Source organism: Lotus japonicus, chromosome 1 (assembly GCF_012489685.1).
Source record: "Lotus japonicus ecotype B-129 chromosome 1, LjGifu_v1.2".
Classification (NCBI taxonomy): Eukaryota; Viridiplantae; Streptophyta; class Magnoliopsida; order Fabales; family Fabaceae; genus Lotus; species Lotus japonicus.
This window is the reverse complement of record NC_080041.1, coordinates 15368554-15390423: the sequence shown is the minus strand read 5'-3', so window position 1 is coordinate 15390423 and position 21870 is coordinate 15368554. Positions and strand designations below refer to the sequence as shown.

Below are 21870 nucleotides of genomic sequence, written 5' to 3'. Positions count from 1 at the left end.
TTACCTCGATCGTTCAATGGTTTGAGCTTGCGCTACTTTTATAGTTGATCGCAGGCGAGAAAGTGAACAAGGCGGAATCGCCGGAGCCAGATATCTTTAAGATTTTCTGAAGTGTTTTCAAATTCTCCAATGTATTGCAATAACAAGGCGTGCTATTTTTCTCCGAAAGGAGTTTTTTAATGAGGCGCTCCATCAATAAAAGAAAACGAAAATTCACGAAATTCGTGTCCAAAAATTCCAGGGATTCCCTGACGATCGAAATTGCCGATCGACATAAAGAATTACGGCGATCACTAAGTGGGACAAGCTTGATCCCCAAAGGGGCTTGCTGGAACCCTGAAGGTTGTGGCGATTCCACAAATGGCCTTTGACGCCTGGGAATCACCCTCCGGAAAGTCTGACGTGATCGCCGGTCCCATAAACGATGTGCTGGGTAAGTCTCGCCAGAATACGACGAGCGCCGTTAGCTAGGCAAAAGTCTTGGGACCCCCAAATGGCCATTGGAATCCAAGCATTGTAAGCCCCGAGCGGGCAAAGCCCCGGGCGAAGTCCTCGAGAATGGAGGCCGTTTCTTCCTATTGGGGAAAACGTCTAAAGTCTTGGTGGTGGAATACCAAGCAACAAGTCCTAGTTAAAATTAAGGCACGAAATCGTTAGGCGTAATTCAATCATATGACGCGTGAAAAATAGCGCAAGATATAAGGTCGGCGAATGAATAAGGTGGAAGGCGAGTGCTTGGTCACTCAGGATGTTGAGTATTTTACTACTCTGGCGTGTTGAGGGGTTAAACTATGAAACTTATTCTTAAATCTTTTAAGCCATAAGAAGGCGGCGACTAAAAAATGTACGGCGGAAGCATTCCAACATGATTTACAAAATATCCAACGGCGATATAAAAAGCTATGGCGAAGGGTTGCTTAAACATAGACGAATGTCAGAAAAGTACACTACAAGGCGACAGTAAAAGCTAAAGTAATGTTAAAATTACATTATTCATTGTTTTCTTTCTCCTGTTCTTCTTCTTCCTCTTCTTCTTCAGTCGCTGTCCAGAGGTTTTGGTCAATCAGGGGAGGATCGTCGGGACCAACCAGTCCTTCGGCGGTTATTTCTTTCATTACTCCCATGGCGCTAAAGTCAAAGTTCGGGTACAAATGTTGGGCCTGATCTTTGGCGAGGTAGAAACCGCGCTCGCGGTTGTCAAGGGCGATATCAGCGGCTTGTTCCCTCGCCTCAGTGGCTTTGGCCTTCTCTGTCGCTAGCTCGTCCTCTAGTCTTTTGATCTTTGCCAGTTGGGAAGCAATCTCAGCATCTTTCGTGGCGAGGGCCTCGGCATGAGTTTCGGTCGCTTTCTTGATCTCCTCGGACGTAGCCTGCATCACCGCCTCCATATCAGACTTCGCCAAGGCCAAGGACTCTGCAGACTTTTTCTCTTGCTCCGCCAACGCCTTCTTCACTAACTCCAGCTCAGTGCGCAGTATGGCAAGCTCTGACTCCTTAGCAATCAGCGCCTCGCCTCGGGCGATCAAGTCCTTCTCAGCTTGCTCTTTTTCCTTTTTGCAAGCTTGAAGGCTTGCATCAAGCTCATCTGCTTCTTCCTTCATCAGCGCCAGCTGATCCTCCAGCTCGCCGATTTTAATCCCCGCCGTGCCAATCATCTTGTCGGCATAGACTTTGTCTTTTCCTGCCTGCGTCGCCAGTTTGTCGAAACGCTTTTCCCAAGTAGCGGCGGCTTCTTGATGCTTAGCACTTTCGGCCTTCAACCGCTCAGCTTCAACGGTGGCGGCATTGAACTTCTCAAATGCGTGAGCAAAAATGCACCCAGCGCGTAGGAGGCAAGCAAGAGTCTCCTCCTTGGTGTCATTGAGGCCCCGACTCAAAACTTCTTTTTCTATGACGTCACGGTTAAGACCAGCAAGTAAGAATTCTGAGGGTTCAATGGCGTTGGGGAGCATATTATAATAGCTTGAGGAACCGACCGCGGGAGCAGGGGTTTGTTCAATTTGAGCCGCTTCAGAGGTAGTGGCAGCGCCAGGACAGGATTTTTCCCCTTGATGAGGCGGGGAAGGCATGGAGCCCGCATCATGTGTTGAGGGCGGGCTAGGAGGCGCATCTTGGCGAGGGGGAGACTTCGGAGTTTCATTTTCTTTTTCCTTCTCTCCAATAGGAGTGTCGGAAGACGCAGCAGCTTTTGTGGCGTTGGCGCCGGCAGAGGCGGCTGTGGCGCCAACAGAGGACTCGGCGGCAGCAGCAGCGGTCGCACCGGCGGTGGCAGGAGTAGAAGCTGGTACGGTGGTTGGCTCGATAGTCGCGACGACGGAGGCTTCAGTGACATTTTTGCCTTTAGGCGCAGCAGCAGTGGTGGGCTGAGCGCCAGGATTGGATGTGCCGGCGCCGGAGGAGGCTTTGACCAATCTTCTCCTCTTGGGAGCTTTGGTGCTCTCGGCTTGGTTCTCAGCACCGCCCCGTTTTTTCGCGTCGCCCTCAGTGTTGAATTTTGGGGAAAAGCGAGCCATTCTCCTCTCACGGGCCTTCAGGAGCTCGGCGTTCGTGAAATTCATATCTTCTGTAACAATAAGAAATACGATCAGTGACAACATAGGAGACGAGAAAGGAAATGTCAATAATAAAAAGTGAGCTATGGGCAACCTAAGTATTTGGGAGTTCTTGAGAGGTCAGCGCCCTCAAGAACTGTTGTGCAGTCAAGGATGGGAAGTGGGGCAAGGAGATTAAGAAAGGCTTTGTCGTTGGCGGACAAAGATTCCTCTGAAGGATCGGTGACCCATTGGGCTTCTCCGTCCAGTAAAGAGGAAAAAGGGCGGTCCCGTCTCTAAGGGTGAATGCCTCTGGGTAGGCGGGATGAACCGCCACACGGAAGTACTTCCGTGCGAAGGTGGACTTCGCGTTACTTTTGTGGGGATGCAAGCATTTCCGGCCGGCTCGGGCCTTCAAGGAAATCCATCCTTTGTTTTTGATGGACTTGGGGTCGACGTCGTAGAGGTAGAAGAAACTGGTGGGGGATGGGGCGATGCCGACAGCGGCGCTTAGGATTTCAAAACACCGAATGAAGGCCCAGGCGTTAGGGTGGAGTTGGCAGGGAGCCGCGTTGATGTCGCGGAGGACGGTCTGGACAAAGGGCGAGAAAGGAAGCCTGATTCCAAGATCGCTAAACATGTATTCATACGCAAAGAAGAAATGGGATCTCTTTACGTCGCCGTCTGGCTTATGAAGCCAGGGGCGGTCCCCAGGACTGCAAATCCAGATCCTGAGTTTCGCGCTAAACTCATCGTCATTCGACAAACCACCCAGGGAGTTCACGAACTGCACGATGAGATCGCTGTTCTGGAAAATAGAAGGTTGGTCTATAGCCTCGTGAGTGGGGGCTATTTGGACTGGAAGGGGCAGAGTGGCGTAGGTTTTTAGTCGATAAGGTGGGATCTCCGGGGCCTCTAAACGGAGGCCGCCGGCGGCGGTGGCATCAGGGTCGCTTCCGGAGGAAGAAGAGGAGTGGTTAGGGGAGGTAGGGTTTGAAGCCATTTGTAGAAGACAGTGAAGTGAAAGAAAGGAAAAGATTAGTATGTGTGTGATGCAAAGATAAAGACAGTGGGACTCACCGGAGTAGGATGTGAAGAGTGGGTAGCGGAAGGGGTGATAAGCGACGGCTCCGGAGCGGAAGTGGGCAGAGGGAGTTTGGTAAGCGATTAGGGAAGTAAAGAGGGGTCTCGGAAAGGGATGATTGTGGGGAAGAAGGGTTTTTATAGGGGAAGGGGAGAAGCTGGAAGGGTGACGCGTGTTGGACGCGTGTGGAAGGTTGGAAGTCATGATGGTTTGGGGAGGTGGGTCGCGTGCAATGGGGAGTTACTGCGCACGATGGGACGGTTATGAAAGGTGAAGTGACGGTTCCGGAGAAAGAGGGAAATTGATGTAACCGACACATCACGTGGGGCAGCCACGTGAGGCGGATAAAGATTTGGAAAGGTTTTAAAATAAGGGAAAGTGCGAAAAGCCTCGCCACTATAAGGATCAAACACCATCGCCTGACGGGTGACACCAACAACAAAGTTCAGTCGCTCGCCGGGGTTACCGCCAGTCAATGATTGAATGATCAGCACATGACCCATGCCTGCCACCTTTCCCGCCGGCGAACGGTCATACACTTGCTCCAACTTATCGCCAATACGAAGTAATCGGTCTCGCCGCTTGTGGACTTGTGGACTTGCCAGCTCGGATTGCTCGTCAAGTCAGTGGACTGGGTAACCGAAAATGCTAGTTTCCTTTTGCTCACGCCATGTTGGCGATATAGTTTACTTCTCTTTTCTCAAGCCATGTTGGCAGTACAGATTCCGGTGTACTGTAAGACATATGTAAAAGCATTTAAAAGACACACTTAGCTCTCATACCTCGAGCTCGGTGTCTTGTGGACTAGTGGACTGGGCGAGCCCCTAGAGGGGCAACGCCCAGCATGTATCCCGCCCTGAGGCGGGGCCCTGGCCTTCAGATGGGCCTTGACCTCGGAGGCCCAATTGGCCCAATAAGTAGTACCCAAGCTCTATAAATAGGAGGTAGTTATCAAGTGTAAGGGACTTTTGGCTCATTTGATGAAATAGCACATGAAATTCAGCACTCTTTCTCTCATTCTCACCCTCTCTTAGCTCAATCCTCCACCTCTAGGTACTATACCTCTCTTCAATGTTCATTCCAAGAACACCATGTTATTTAGTTTCTTGGTTATTATCCTGCATAGTCCAATGGAAGCTGCATTTTTTCTTGGTTGGAGATCATTAAGGGAAGAACATTGATGAAATCATGAATAATTTTTTATTGGTGTTTTTTGGAATTAATATTTCTGAAATAAGAAATTAAATATTTTTTAATTAATTATTTTAATATAATTAATTAATAATTAAATAAGTGTCATTTAAAATGATTTAAAAATGACGTGGAAAAGGCAATGTAAGCGTTCGCCTGCCACTCAGCAAGCTCGTCGGAGCTCCGCCTTCCGACGAGGACTAAATTCAAACTTGCTGCAATCGTGGGGACGAGAATTACAATATTTTCCAATGAGGGACCAAACGCAAACGATCTTACAAAGACAGGGACTAATTTGATGATTAACCCTTAAGTAAATGATATTCTTTGTGATTTTATTTGTTGTTTTATAAATTAATGAAGTATGTTGACTTGGGGCTGAATTTGCAGAAGCAATAGGGTTCAAAAAGGGGGGGTTAAAGGTGGCCTTGGAGAAGAACTGCCTCAATATTGTTGTTGAATAAGACTATCAGAGGGTTGATTCACGCTATCAATGGCAAGCTTCAGTATCTAGCTTCTTTTTTTGACTTCTATTTCTTTCACCGTTATCTTAAATTTTTGTATCCGTTCAGACGTTTTGGCTTTTATATACTTTAGGGAGGCCAATTATAGGGTAGCTTATCATTTTGCGAAGTTTGCTTACTTTCTCATTTCAATATGATCTGGATTTTCCTGTTTGCTTGGTTGAGAGATGATTGAATGTTTTCATAATTATGAGTGAAGAGTTTGACTTGCAGCTAAAGCGAGAACTTTTAGTTGTATGATGAATCTTTGAGGTCAATCTAGTCGATTGGGTGAAAGACTTAGCAGAATCTCCTGAATCTGCATCTGTTTTTGTTTCTTTGGTTGGTGAGTGTTAGTGTAGCATCAGTTCCAATCTTGGGAACAAATGGCTGGAAACCTCCTAGTTCTTCATTTTTGACTTTTTATATTTTTGCAAAAATCTGTTTTAGTATTTTTTTAATTTAACACTGGAAAAGATCAAATATATACCAAATATTAGGATTTAATTTAAACAAAGGATCCAAATTCCTTATAATGATTTAACAGATGGTTAACGTTATGATATATTACAACAAATATGATAATTTAAGGATTAATTAGCTAGGATGGCAAAAAAAAGTTTAGGGTGTCTATCTCTCTTGCTTGCTTTCTCGCTCTATATATCAATTGTTTTATTACCTCTACAAGAGTAAAAACGATGATATCTCCCTTATGCAAATCGCAAGGTCTTTTTGTTTTCTTAGGAAGCCAATTTCATAGAATAAACTGAGATGTCTGAACAAACTTGGCTAAACATAAATCAAATTTGGTTCAAAACCTCTGCCTTACCCTTTTCTCATAAACTAAACAAGCAAGCTGAGCTATATAAGTATGGGTAATGGAAGAAAAGGAAACTATGAGTCCGATTTTGAAACTTTATATGAAATGTTGGCTGCCTTACTCTTATCTGCTTAGAGCATCTCCAAGTTCTTAGTTCTTAGCAATATTCATGTAGGTCCGTACTGTCACATGTACTTAAGTAATTCTATGCAGATTTTGCTCCAACCATGAGTTCTTAGTTCTTAGCACTATTCATCCGGTCTCACAATACCATTATGTAAATATTTTTTATTTCTATATAATTTTGATTTAAATTTAAATGCTAATTCAATACTTAAATTAAATGAATTAGAGAGAAAAAATAATTTTTTTAGCTAAGAACTCAAAAAGTAAAACTTCTTATATAAGAAGCTAGTTCTTATTTTTAAGAACTAAGAACTTCATGTCATCCCCTTTAGTAGTTAAAACTCAATTCGTTCTTAACTCAAAAATCAGAACTAAGAACCTTGCATTGAGCATCTCCAATGCAAGGTTCTTAGTTCTTATTTTTGAGTTAAGAATTAAGAACTGAGTTCTTAACCATTGGAGGTGCTGACATGAAGTTCTTAGTTCTTAAAAATAAGAACTCAGTTCTTATATAAGGAGTTTTACTTTTTGAGTTATTAGCATAAAAAATTATTTTTTCTCTCAACCAAATTACTTTATTACTTTATGAGTTTTGTTTTATTACTTTATGAAACTAAAAAGTATAAATAATGTGTTTGTGGGACCAAATGAATATTGGTAAGAACTAAGAACTCATGATTGAAGCAAAATTGCTTGAGAATTGCTTAACCACATGTGGCAATGGGAAGGTATATATGTGAGGACCTTAAAAGAAATTAAAGTGGAATTTAGTTACATGAGTATGTAATTAATGAAGCCCTCGAAGTACTTCAAAGGAAAATGAAAAGATAAATGCGCATGAATGCATGTTGGCATTGTTTCTTCGACTTCTACAATTTCTTCTAGTTTTCATTGATGATTTGAATTACAACGAGACAAATAGTAGTGTTAGAGCATCTACAATGGTAGTATTTTAATGTTAAGTATCTATTACTATTGGAATACATATTCAATTCCAACATGTCAAAGATGAGTATGTGAGAATATATACTCTACACTAGACTTGAAAAGTGAACTTATATTTATAACAAACACTTACAATTAATATAATTAGATTAAAATGGAGATAAATAATAAAATATACTAATGTGATGTTGATGGTGTGATCAACTATAGAAACTTTTAAGAATTGTTGAATTGGAGTAAAAAGTTAGTAAAACGGTGTAAATTGTTTGGCATTAGGGGGAATTGTAAAAAAATGACGTGTAGATATTTTAGTGAGTATGATAGATGTAGATGCTCTTAGTGGCTATAAAATAAATGCGGGCATCGTTCCATGCTTGATTCAAGGCTCAAGCACATCAGTTATATTGGTCATCCCATTATTGCAGGAGGGGTATGTAGTTCAGTTGGCAACACATGTTAAATGTGCAGGAAGAGTTCTTAACTTCGGTCCTCACACAATAGAACTTTAGGGAGGGATGAATCTTAACTATGACTAATTCCTAAATATAAAATAGTTGGTACTCCTTCTGTTCCTTTTTAAGTGTCGTTTTAGAAGAATTTTTTTGTTCTTATCTAACTGTCATTTTGATGTTTTAAGGTTACAATTTCTCAATTATACCCTTACTTGTTCAATAACTTCACTTCACATTTTTCATAAAATTCTCATTTCTCAATAACTATGAAGAGCTTTATGACTTTATGATTGGGTGAGAGTGGTAAATGATTTAATGATATGAGAGAGTGGAAAAAAACTAACAATCCACTAATTGGTTGGAGAGCTTTATGACTTTATGATAGGGATGTGAGAGGGAAGATTGGAGAAAAAAACTCTAACAATCAACTATCTTGGTTGGAGAGTTTTATGCTAAAACAACACTTAAAAAGAAACGGATGGGGTATCTAAAGGGTGATCGAGTACTAAGTGATTTATACTAAAAAAATCTTGATCGTGGGATTGTGTTATCATCCGAATTTGATACTATATATCATGTGTGTTTTTCACATGATCATTCATGACCATCCATTAAGTGTGTACGTGTTTGGATTAAAGTTTACGAAATTGAGTTTATAGTGGTTTAGAAAACTAAGTTTCGTTTATAGGCGTTTATTGTAACATGACACACTTTTAAGTGAATAATGACCTGTTTGGTGGTCAGGATATGATATGAACAAGATAAGATAAAGACATGATAAGATGATACTAGGATAAATGATAGGGTATGATATATAAACAATAAAAAATAAAACAAATTTTCTTTTGAAAAAAAAAAGTGATTATTCAATTAATTTTTTTTTATATTTTTATAAATGAGCCTATGTTTAAAATTAACTAAAATTTATTTAGATAGCTCATTTTAATTTTTTCCCGAAGGAAGCATATTTTAATTAAAATTTAAAACTATTGTTCCGGAATAAAACCTTAAGACAGAGTAAAGAAGCTCAAGAGTATTATTCTGGTAATAGAGTGAACATATATTATACATCTTAGGCTTCCCCTTATATATATATATATATATATATATATAGGCAAATGCTAGTGGTTAGTTGTTAGTAATTATAAATGTTTCTCCTCGAGGTTCGAACCCTGAACCTCCATCTCCAACACCTACTCCTACCCTTAGCTCAACCAAGTGAGCTACCCCTCCCACCCCTAGTAATAAATGCATTGATTGAGTTTACTAGGTTACATGATTTGGGGAGGGAATCAAGAGGAATAATAATAACTACTTTGACTATTTTTTGGGAGAAAAATGGATGAATCTGTACTCCACTTCATGCTTGGTTGTCTTCCTTTTGGGCTTCCTTACTTGGTTTTTGGGTCGTTCTGCTCGGAGTCACGCTTGACCCAATCTAAATTCATGACGGACCAACTATATATTTAACTAATTGATTTTAACTTAGTAGTAACAAGTGATAAAAAAAGCTAAATGGTATTGCTTTGTTTGGAAGCAGAAATGAAAATTAGCGGAAAGATATAAATTGAAAGAATGTACGTAAGAGAAAGATATAAATGGAAAATAAGATGAATTTTAATTCTTTTGAATTAAGAGAACATGAAAGGAAAAGTTAAAGTATTTTTTTTTGTAACAAAAAAAAGTAATTTTTTTTAAGTGAGAGTAATGTTTTTAAAATTACAATTTTACTCTTTAATATAAATCTTTTTAAAAAAGTTTTCGCCTAAAGAAAGATAAATTACTATTGAAGAAAAATAAGGGTATCAAAACTAAACAGCATATTTTCAATTTTTATCCCTAAGTCATTTTGCATCTTCTTCACATCAATAGTTCTTTGATTCATTCTTCTACACCTCTGAATCTTGTTTCAGAATCATTAATTCCACAACATCTATGTCTCAAGTGCTGTAGGTTCTGTGAAAACGTTACAAGTGCTGCTTCATGCTTAATAAATATCCCGTAACTCCTTCACACATCTATGTCTCATCTAAATATTTGTCTATTTTCCTCTATAGGTGCTTCCTTGTCCCTGACCTCATTCAAGCAAATACTAGTGCTTACAGGTTTCCTCATCAATATATATAACCATCAAATATTTGTCTACATTTTTATATGATCTTCAAATATTTTCTTGATGTTTACTAGTTTCCTTGTGAATATATATTCAGAGAACTTAAATCTGAATTACAAGATTCTCTTAGTATGAAGTTTAATAGATTCATACATAAAAAAGTTAATAACATTAGGATGATAGATCAAATTTCATTGAAAGCATCAATTTAATTACGGAAAACAAAAACCTTTAAAAAAAGGACGAACTATGTTTACTACATTGCAAAATGATAACACAACTTTCAGTACATTGTTCAAAGGTTTAAAATTAAATAAAGTTCTTCATTTCCTTAGTATTGTGTTGTCTTCACTTTAAGTTCAGCACAGAGCCTCACATTATCACCTACTTGCTTTCCTTGGCCTGCCAAAAACAAACACCATAGATTAGTGCATGTTTGAAAATCCAGTAGGTTTCGACGCTTGGAGAAGTGATTCTAGAAAGAAAAAACTATTAGATGTAGCTTTTGTGGAGGTAGAAATTGATTGTAAGATGATTAAAAGTAGGTATTAGACAAATATCAAGTTCTTTTATGCACCAAATTAACTAACAAAGAGAAATGCTAGTATCAATCTTTTAAGTACACTCTTCAATATACATATGTGAATTGTGAAGAGTTAGAGAATTATGGTTCTGACATACCTGGATGTCCTCTCCCCTAGATTGAGTTTCTTAAACTTGGACTCAGATTCTTCAAGTAGTTCCATCTCAAAAACAACATCCTCAATAACCCGAGCCAGTTTCTTGTCCTCATTGGCCGTATAGAAACAATCTCTTTGCTTAGCATCCAAAATTACCTTTTTCCACACTGAGTCACTGCTGAAAAGTGTTGCTGCATTTCCTATTATCCAAAGGCCATACCTACACAAAATTAAACCCATTTTTCAATCAACTTGGAAGCAGCAAGCATCACAAAAATAAACATCACATATTACATACCTGGCCCTGGTCATAGCCACATTTGCTCTATTTTTGTTGGACAGAAAACCAATTTTTCCACTAGGATTAGATCTCACAGTAGAAATTATTATTATGTCTTGTTCCCCGCCTTGAAATCCATCTACCGAACGAACACTGACAGAGAAGTCAGGATCAGAAACTGTAATGTGCTGCTTAATTTTCTCTTGGATTTCATAAACTTGGGAATTATATGGAGATACTACTCCAATGCTAACTTTCTTCCTTGTCCTAAAAAACTCTGGCAAAACAACAAAAAACAATCGTTATCCAAATGCATGAATGCTGAAGCTAAAGATTTCTTATTAAGTAACAGCAGATAGGAGTATAAGAAGGAGAAAATAACCATTTTTAAGTCTTCCAATTATCTCAGAAATAACAGCAGCTTCAACCTGGTTCTTCAAACTGTGTTCACGACCAAACTGTTCTTTCCCCTTTGCTATATGGATAAAAGAATAAGAACCAAACATTTCTCCTTCAAGGAAACTTCTATTATAGCTTTCTTCCTTGACAGTGGGGGCATCAGTAAGTTTTTCATCATAAAACTCTTTGCATGGGAATAAACTAATGGATGGATGCATCCGATATTGAACATTAAGCATATGCTTCTTGTAATCTAAGAGCACCAGCCTCTGAAACAAACTTCTTCCAAATTCAGCATTATCTGCAGTCTAAAAATTTAATGATTTTAAACATGTTAGATTAGATAGCTATCTTTCATCATATAGAAAAAAATTTCATCAAAAATAACAAAAAAGGCAATGCTCAAGTTAAGTACTTACCCTGCTTTTCACTAATGCAGGAAGCTGTTTCTCATCACCTATTAAGATGCAATGGTTGAGACCTGGCAGCTGTAATGGAATTGCTGATTCACATTCTTTTAATTGTGCTGCTTCATCAATTACTAGAAATTGCACTGAGCTGAACCCTTCTGAGTACAGTTTAATAGAACTTGATGCTGTGCATAAAATTATGCATGCATTGGACAAGCAAAACTTTTCAGCTTCAACTCTCCATTTAAATTCAGGAAGGGAAATTGACTTAGGAAGTGAATTTAGTAAGCTCAGGCACTCATTGATTTTGAATCCTGTCCATCCAAGGCAAAGCAGAATTCTTTCTTCATCGCTATCGTTGTGATTTGGCATGAACTTGACTTGGCTCAAGGAAATTTTAAGAGAACTTAACAAATCCTGAACTCTGAACATTTGCTTCACAGTTCCAAGTGAAATGACAGATGTTGGTAAGTGGGTTTGCAAGGTATTCATAAAGAGACTGAGATTCTCACTACATTCCCTGAATTTCCTCTTTACAAAATCCTCCATTGTCATCATACTTTTCTTCTTTGCATCTTGATCCGACTTGTACTTTTCTGGTAATTCTTTCCGTTTTCTCTGCACAAATTCTTCAAACGTCACTGAAACATCATAACTCATACTTCTCTTGTATGCACGATATGCAAAATCCATATTAGTATCTTCTGTCATTTCAAATTCTTCTAATGACATAAGTCCTATCTCCTTCTCATACAATAAATATTGTTTCCTAGGGCCCTCAAGCAACTGGATCAATGATTCAAAGATTTGATGCCATCCAGTTGATGCAGAAAGGTACTTCATAAGACCTTTTACGCGAGAATCAAGAAACAAATCTCCTAGGCCCTGATAAGAGTCCACTTTCATTCTTGATCTATTGCCAAATAGCACTATGTCACCCATACCATATGTTCTATGCAGATTGGAGCCTCTAACTAAACTATGCAACCTTGCTGCCACTTCCAGCACTGCAGTATTGGTTGGAGCACAAGTTAGTGTTCTTGCTTTTAACTTGAGAAGAGAAAACAATAAGCATCCAACAGTTTTTGTTTTCCCTGTCCCTGGAGGGCCCCATATAAGTTTTGTGTTGTTATGCCTGCAATTTATCATACTAACACATCTTAAAACTGCCTCTTCTTGGGATTGATTCAGATTCTGAGTACGAATCATGTCTTGTATGATGGAAGGAGCTTGAAAACTTTCAACGGGAAGGCAAATTTGACAGTCTTCTCCACCCTGCAAAGTATAAAGCATGTTACATTCACAATTAACTGCAGAAAGAGAATTATAGAACAATTAGCATCCATGGTTTCTTTCTTATATACATCCATGGATTGAACATAAACATGTCATTTACAAAACAGAATGCATGTCACTTCAAAGTGATTTCCCATCTAGTAAAAGTAAATCATGATTTAACAAGTTTAAATTCATAGTATGACATTTAAAAATGGAATTAGAGAAAAACTATTTCTGGTGACACACTTTGGACATACGCATTTGGGAGACATTAACCACCATAAACTTTTGTGGAGATTAAAAACTACGGCGTATGTCCAAAGGGCGTCAGAAATGCATATGTCTATGTATAATCACTCAAATGCAAAAGATTATTCTGAATAAAGATCTAGTGGTTCTTACATTTAAATCAGGTTGAAGCACTTTTCTAATCAAGCTCATGTCCTCAGCATCCAACTGTGAGTTCAAAGCTTTCCAAATACGAACATTAGTTGTCAGGTTCAAAAGGTAAATTGCATAGAATTTCTTCTTTTTATCATTAATCAATCCCAATTCAATATCCATCTTTATGGGTTTGGATGCCAGTATAGATATCTCATCAGCATCATCTTTTGGCCCAAGAACATAAGCGATATGGTAGCTTCCTGGTTTTTTCAAGTCATGTATGTTTTTGGGCCTTATTTCTGTCAAAGCAATGACATCTCCAGACTCAGGCTCATAATTTCCAATACCTTTCTCTTCCACTTCATCAGTTTTAGTACTCTTCAACACTAGCTGATAGAACAAAGCTTTTGGAAGTTCAAAGCTCTTTTTGTCTCTTTCAACCATCATGATTTCAGAAAAACGTGCTTTTGTAATCCCCATTAAGTTTGAAGATAAATCACTGTGCGTCTCCTCGATCAGTGCTGGAATGAACGAGTTCACATAATCTTTGGTAGACTTGAACGTTTCTGGTATCTTATGAACCTGAAAGAAAATGTTCCACAACCTGTATCAATTTTGATAATGTAGGCTTTTGGATTTCTAACCAATAAAAATGTCATATATAACACCCACACATTTAGCAAATCCAGAATGTATGATTTTCTGACTAATGTAAACAAATTATTCAAGAACATAAAACATTCTTTATATAGGATCAACATCGTTTGCTCCGAAGATGTCTCATTTTCTGTTCCAAGTCAATTAAAAATCGCCCATATAAGATTATAAATATTTTTAAAACAGTAACATCATTTTGGGATATAGAATCTCAATTCCTTTCTAAACCTACTTTCCAGAGATAAATTAATTTTCTAATATTAATAGTGTATTTGGTTTGAGGGAAATGAAGGGAAGGATAGACTCTGTTTTAAGTGTCCTTGTTTCGTTTGTGAGCGAAATAGTGGGTTAAAAATATCTTCTCATTCAAGTGTGGCTACTCTCTAAAATTGGAACAAAGTTTGAGTACTCATGTAGTAACAAATTACTTATCCACTCTTACACATTAATAATTAGGCTTAATTCCACTTTGGGCCCCTGATCTTTCACAAATGAGCGATCAGGGCCCCCCGTGTTTAAACGTAGCGGTCAGACACCCAAACGTTTCAAAAAAGTGCGATCGGGGCCTTTCTGTTATGTTCCGTTAGTTTGACCAAACGGAGCAGTGATGTGGATTTTCTTTTTCATTTTAAGATTAAATTTTTCACCCAAAAATTCCCCCTAATTCACAAACACGCTTCCCCTCAATTTTTTACCCTAATTTCACCCTAATTTAGCAAGAGAAAGAGAAGAGGAGAAGAGGGTGAGTCGCCGGAAATCGCCTCCGGCGGCGGCGCACGGCGGTTCACGGCGGAGGTCATCGGAATCAGAAATTTCTTTGTGGGTTTTGTTGCGGACGAGGAGAGGAGCACAGCGGTGGTGTTGGTTTGTCGAGATCGTGAGCGTTTCGCCGTAGATCGAACTTTGAAGGCGACGGTCCTAGGTTTTCATGGTGGTGATGGCTTCCACGGGGTGGCCGTGGTGGCTGCCCTTTAGGTTCGCGCGAGGATGATGAGGAGGTGATGGTGTGACCGGCGGTGGCTCTCATGGAAGAAGAAGAAGGAGGAGGCGCAGTGATGGTGGTGTGGCCAGCGGCGGTGGCTCTCATGGAAGAAGAAGAAGAAGAAGAAGAAGAAGAAGAAGAAGGAGGCCCAGTGATGGTGGTGTGGCCAGCGGCGAGCTCGCGTGAGGAAGCTCGCGGTGGTGGCGGCTTGGCCGAAGAGCAGTGGCGGCGACCATGAAGATGAAGTGAGAAAAATGGAGAAGAATGGAGAAGAAAGTGAGAAAGGGAGAGATGTCGAGAGATTGAGAGAGAATTGGGGGGGGGGGAATTTTTGGGTAAAAAAATAATTTTAAAATGAAAAAGAAAATCCACGTCACTAGTTCCGTTAGTCAAACTAACGACACTTAACAGAAGGGCTTGAAACGCACGTTTTTGAAATGTTGGGGTGCCTGACCGCTACGTTTAAACACGGGGGGCCCCGATCGCTCATTTGTGAAAGATCAGGGGCCCAAAGTGGAATTAAGCCTAATAAGGCTTAATTATTTTGTTTGAATTTTAAAAAATGAAAAAAAATATTAACATACATACATGTCAAATGTCTTGTTTTGTTTCAAAATGAAGAAGTATGTCATATTAAAGTACTTAAATTTGGCCAGTTTTTTGAGTGGTTTGTTGGTTTGAAAAATGTCTCTCACTAATAGATTCTCGGTTTGAAACTACCACAACATAAGAAAGAAATACTGAATCCCCCCCCCCCAAAAAAAAATTGGAGTTCGTAAGGAAAATAAATCTGAATCTGAGTTCTAATATTAATAAAGATATAAATTCAAAACCTCTATTCTACCCTTTCTTCATAAGACAAGCAAAGTTATTTCTCCTTCTCCTCCTTTCCCTCCCTCTATTGAACCAAAAGGCATCAATATCACTCATCAGTGTAATCATATTAGGAAAATGTTAGGTGTTTCAGACCTAAAAAAAAAACAAATTTCTCTACAACCATTGTGAATGTCACACAAGTATATATCTATATCTTATGTAGTTTTAATATTCACTTTCAATCATGGTAAAAAAAACTGTAACAATAAAGTGGAAAATCCAAGAACATGTTGATCAATGGTACATGTGGAGATTTTGACACGGATTTTTCAAGAGACTAGTTAGGGGTAAAATTAAGAACCTTGTCTTTATAAAGATTGTCGTTGATAACATTGTCGAGACTCCAAGAAAACAGGATTTCCAGAAGGCCTACGTTGAGAATATCTTCCTCCCTTGAATTACGAGTCTTCTCCATTCTTGGCAACTTGCACCGATCACCTCTTTCTCAACTATTCTAAAGCAACGATTTGGAAACAAAATCACTCTTCACTTCATTCACTAAGCCATAACACAAAAATATATATAGAGTACCAATGCACTTAAGGAACTAAACTGTTCAAGTACCCTTTATGATATATAGTGAAATTAGCTAGAAGAGCAAAAGTAAAAAATGGTTCTCATGGTGGGAAATGATTAAGTCATTTAATTTTAACCATCAAAAGCAACTAATCATGTACGTGCGTAGACACAAAACATGGCAACTAAAGAAAAAAAACGGATGGTAATTGGTAGAAGTGGAATGGTAATACTATCATTCATTAGAGGTACTTTAAACTTTAATTAATAAAAGTTGTGCTTAATTAATTAGAGGCACTTTAATTAATATGAAATGAAAAGATAGATGCGTCGTCATGCATATGATTTTCTCGACTTGTACATTAACTCTTCGTTTCCATGCGTCAATTGAAATACTCCTGGTGGGTAATAAATATAAAATAGGCGTATGAAGGGGTTGGAAGGGGAAGACCAAAATACAGATTTGAAGTTTTTTTCTTCATGTAAGTTCACATGTGTGAAACTTAGCTTAGCAAGTCTCAAATTGACATTTTTTGTTAGCAAAATAATAATGTCTGACAAAGGAGAACTAAACCACCTCTAATTTTCCTGAAAAAACTTTCATATTTTAAAATAATGTACGTCTCCGAATGATAGCTAAAATGAACTGGGTGTGGTAGGTCCAGAAATCAATCTCTAAAATGTAAAATTTATCTTTCCGTAGAAAAAAAATAACTGACATTGTTGGTGGAGCCTGATCACTCAATATAGATCCCAATGGATTTTTCATGTGCCATATATATTAACAAATCAATCTACGACATTATTTGATTCTATGAGAACATGTTGAATATAAATTCCCCATCTTCTCATTAACAAAGAATAAATTCCATATATACCAAAGCCGCATAATGATTATGCTCCTGAACTCTTGTATTAACCGAACTAACAGTTAAAGCTGAATCACTCTAAACAATTACTCCCTCCGTTCCTAATTATAAGATCTAATATAAAAAGTTCAAAGTTGTGTTTATTAAGTATTAAATGTGTCTAATTAGTGTATTAATTTTTTAAAAATACATATATTCTTTCATATTTACCCTTTATCATTTTCTCTCACTAATTAATGGTAGGTGGTAATTAAAACTTTGGAATTGAAAACACACAATTAATGTGAGGGGTATATATGGAATAGTGAAATACTTTTTGCTAGATTATTGTAAAAGGTCTTATATTTAGAAACATGAAAAATCTAAAACTAGGTCTTATATATAAGGCTTAATTGCACATTTGGTCCCCCACGTATACCTTTTCCACGATTTTGGTTCCCGACAAAAATTAATTACATTACGCATCCCCCACGAATACCTCCGTTTGCAGAATTGATTTTCCGTCCACATTCCATCCAAAAACTAACGAAAATCTGACGTGGCACTTTTTAATAATATTTTAATTAAAATAAATAAACATTTTAATTGAATCAAGTTTAGCTTATTTCAATTTTGGTCCCTCCCCCATCAACCAACACCAATCCTCCCCTCAATCAACCTCTCCTTCCACTTTCTTCACCCACCACCACTAATTTCCAGAATCATACCACTAGACCAAACACCCTGTTTGGACTGGGCGAGCCCCTAGAGGGGCAACGCCCAGCATATAGCCCGCCCCGTGGCGGGGCCCTGGCCTTAAATTGGGCCTTGATCTCGGAGGCCCAATTGGCCCAATAGGTAGTACCCGAGCTCTATAAATTGGAGGTAGTTATCAGTTGTAAGGGATTTTGGCTCATTTGATGAAATCATACATGAAATTCAGCGTTCCCTCTCTAGCGCAATTCTCCACTCTCTAGGTACTATACCTTTCATCAAAAGGTACTATACCTTTCATCAATGTTTGATGAAAGGTATAGTACCTAGAGAGTGGAGAATTGCGCTAGAGAGAGAACGCTGAATTTCATGTATGATTTCATCAAATGAGCCAAAATCCCTTACAACTGATAACTACCTCCAATTTATAGAGCTCGGGTACTACCTATTGGGCCAATTGGGCCTCCGAGATCAAGGCCCAATTTAAGGCCAGGGCCCCGCCACGGGGCGGGCTATATGCTGGGCGTTGCCCCTCTAGGGGCTCGCCCAGTCCACTAGTCCACAAGACACCGAGCTCGAAGTATGAGAGCTAAGTGTGTCTTTTAAATGCCTTTACATGTGTCCTATTGTGCACTGGGATCTAAGCTGTCAACATGACTTGAGAAAAGTGTGGTAAACTATATCGCCAACATGGCGTGAGCAAAAGGAAACTAACATCTTTAGCCACCCAGTCCACTGACTTGGCGAGCAACCCGAGCCGGCAAGCCCACAAGTCCACAAGTCCACAAGCGGCGAGAGCGATTGCTCCGTGCTGGCGATTAGCTGGAGCAGGTACATGACCGTTCGCCGGCGGGCATCATTCTGGAGCGACTAAACTTTGTTGCTGGCACCACCTGTCAGGCGATGGCGTTTGGTTTCTTCAGTGGCGAGGCCTTTCGCGCTTTCTCTTATTTCAAAACTCTTTCAAATCCCTAACTGCCCCACGTGACTGCCCCACGTGATGTGTCAGTTACATCAATTTCCCTCTTTCTCCGGAACAGTCACTTCACTTTTCATAACCGTCCCATCGTGCGTAGTAACTCCTCATTACACGCGACCCACCTTCCCAAAACCATCATGACTTCTAACCTTCCACACGCGTCCAACACGCGTCACCCTTCCAGACTCCCTCCTTTCCCTATAAAAACCCTTCTTCCCTACAATCATCCCTTTCCGAAACCCCTCTTCACCTCCTTAATCGCTTACCAGACTCCTTCTGCCAACTTCCGTTCCGGAGCCATCGCTTATCACCCCTTCCGCTACCCACTCTTCACATCTTACTCCGGTGAGTCCCACTGTCCTTATCTCTGCATCATTCACATACTCATCTTTTCCTTTCTTTCACTTTGCTGCCTTCTAAAAATGGCTTCAAACCCTACCTCCCCTAATCACTCTTCATCCTCCTCCGGAAGAGACCCCGACGCCACCGCTGCCGGCGGCCTCCGTTTAGAGGTCCCGGAGATCCCTCCTTACCGACTAAAAACCTACGCCACTCTGCCCCTTCCAGTCCAAATAGCCCCCACTCACGAGGCTATAGACCAACCTTCTATTTTCCAGGATAGCGATCTCATCGTGCAGTTCGTAAACTCCTTGGGTGGTTTGTCTAATGACGATGAGTTTAACGCCAAACTCAGGATCTGGATTTGCAGTCCTGGGGATCGCCCCTGGCTTCATAAGCCAGACGGCGACGTAAAGAGATCCCATTTTTTCTTTGCATATGAATACATGTTTAGCGAGCTTGGAATCAGGCTTCCCTTCTCGCCTTTTGTTCAAACCGTCCTCCGCGACATCAACGCGGCTCCCTGCCAACTCCACCCCAACGCCTGGGCCTTCATTCGGTGCTTTGAAATCTTAAGCGCCGCTGTTGGCATCGCCCCATCCCCCACCAGTTTCTTCTACCTCTACGACGTCGACCCCAAGTCCATCAAAAACAAAGGATGGATTTCCTTGAAGGCCCGGGCCGGCCGGAAGTGCTTGCATCCCCACAAAAGTAATGCGAAGTCTTCCTTTGCGCGGAAGTACTTCCGTGTAGCGGTTCATCCCGCCTACCCAGAGGCCTTCACCCTTAGAGACGGGACCGCCCTTTTCCCCCTTTACTGGACGGAGAAGCCTAATGGGATTACTGATCCTTCCGAGGAATCCTTGTCCGTTAACGACAAAGCTTTTCTGCATCTCCTTGCCCCATTCCCCATCCTTGACTGCTCAACAGTCCTTGAGGGCGCTGGCTCCTCAAGGACTCCCAAATACCTAGGTCGTCCATGGCTTACTTCTATTATCGACATCTTCTTTCTCGCCTCTTATGTTGTTACTGATATTTTTCTTTGTTGCAGAAGACATGAACTTTACAAACGCCGAGCTCCTGAAGGCTCGTGAGAGGAGAATGGCCCGCTTTTCCCCAAAGTTCAACACTGAGGGCGACGTGAAAAAGCGGGGCGGTGCCGAGAACCAAGGTGAGGGCGCCAACGCTCCCAAAAGGAGAAAATTGGTCAAAGCCTCCTCCGTCGCCGGCACCTCCAACCCTGGCGCTCAACCCACCACCGCCGCTGCGTCTAAAGGTAAAAGTGTTGCTAAAGCCTCCGCCGCCGCAGCTACCTAGACAACCACTGTCCCGGCCCCCAAATCTGCTACCGCGGACGTGGCCTCTACAGCCGCCACCAAGTCCACTACTGTAGGTGCCACAGCCGCCTCCACCGATGCCACTACTACCTCTGCTGGTGCCACAACTACCTCTGCTGATCCGTCGCCAACCGCTGATTCGACCGCCAACATCTCCCAACCTTCAGCTGCTGAGAAATCAGTCACCGTCAATGCCACAACAGCCGCCACGTCTTCTGATGCTCTTGCCGGGGAGAAAAGGAAAGAAAATGAAACCCCCCAGTCTCCTCCTCGCCAGGACGCACCTCCTAGCCCGCCCCCAACAAATGATGGGTGCCCTGCGTCTCCTCCACCTCGCCGCGAAGAGGGATCTTCTAATGTCGCCGCAACCCAGATTGAGCAAGCTCCTGGTAAAGAGAGCGATTCCTCCAGCTACTTCAACATGCTTCCTAACGCCATTGAACCTTCAGAATTCTTGCTTACCGGCCTCAACCGCGAAGTCATAGAGAAAGAGGTTTTGAGCCGGGGTATCAATGAAACCAAGGAGGAAACTCTCGCTTGCCTCCTACGCGCTGGGTGCATCTTTGCCCACGCGTTTGAAAAGTTCAACATCGCCACCATCGAAGCTGAGCGATTGAAGGCCGAGAGTGCTAAGCATCAAGAAGCCGCCGCTGCTTGGGAAAAGCGTTTCGACAAACTGGCGACGCAGGCAGGAAAAGATAAGGTCTATGCCGACAAGATGATTGGCACGGCGGGGATTAAAATCGGCGAACTGGAGGATCAGCTGGCGCTGATGAAGGAGGAAGCGGATGATCTTGACGCAAGCCTTCAAACTTGCAAAAAGGAAAAAGAGCAAGCTGAGAAGGACTTGATTGCCAGAAGCGAGGCGCTGGTTGCTAAGGAGTCGGAGCTCGCGATATTGCGCACTGAGCTGGAGTTAGTGAAGAAGGCGCTGGCGGAGCAAGAGAAAAAGTCTGCCGAGTCCCTGGCCCTGGCGAGGTCTGACATGGAGGCGGTGATGCAAGCCACAACTGAGGAAATCAAGAAATCGACTGGTGCTCACGCCGAGGCCCTCGCCTCGAAAGATGCCGAGATTGCTTCCCAACTGGCAAAAATCAAAGTGCTCGAGGACGAGCTGGCGACGGAGAAAACCAAAGCCACTGAGGCGAGGGAACAAGCCGCTGACATCGCCCTCGACAACCGCGAGCGCGGTTTCTACCTCGCCAAAGATCAGGCCCAACATTTGTACCCGAACTTTGACTTTAGCGCCATGGGAGTAATGAAAGAGATAACCGCTGAAGGACTGGTTGGTCCCGACGATCCTCCCCTAATTGACCAACACCTCTGGACAGCGACTGAAGAAGAAGAGGAAGAAGAAGAACAAGAGAAAGAGAAAGAAAACAATGAATAATGTAATTTTAACATTACTTTAGCTTTTACTGCCACC

The 21870-nt window shown here is 41.1% G+C and overlaps 1 protein-coding gene across 1 annotated transcript; it reads right to left on the bottom strand.

Moving 5' to 3' along the window:
* Positions 1–2003: 2003 nt before the first annotated feature.
* Positions 2004–16126, bottom strand: LOC130731636 (probable helicase MAGATAMA 3). Its single transcript, XM_057583911.1, has 8 exons — positions 16013–16126; positions 13215–13778; positions 11544–12809; positions 11108–11432; positions 10744–11002; positions 10447–10665; positions 2647–3123; positions 2004–2563 (listed from the first exon to the last, which is right to left on the bottom strand). Exons 1-7 carry the CDS (start codon positions 16124–16126, stop codon positions 3042–3044), a joined length of 2829 nt encoding a protein of 942 aa, XP_057439894.1. The 3' UTR covers positions 2004–2563; positions 2647–3041.
* Between the last annotated feature and the right edge of the window lie 5744 nt (positions 16127–21870).

Bases quoted from the DNA above. Each gene is read 5' to 3' on its own strand.
- LOC130731636 (XM_057583911.1), bottom strand. From the start codon at position 16,126: ATGGAGAAGACTCGTAATTCAAGGGAGGAAGATATTCTCAACGTAGGC. The intron at 13,779-16,012 runs GTTCTTAATTTT...ATTTTCTTTCAG, and splicing joins ACAATCTTTATAAAGACAAG to GTTCATAAGATACCAGAAAC. The intron at 11,003-11,107 runs GTTATTTTCTCC...TTGTTTTGCCAG, and splicing joins AATTGGAAGACTTAAAAATG to AGTTTTTTAGGACAAGGAAG.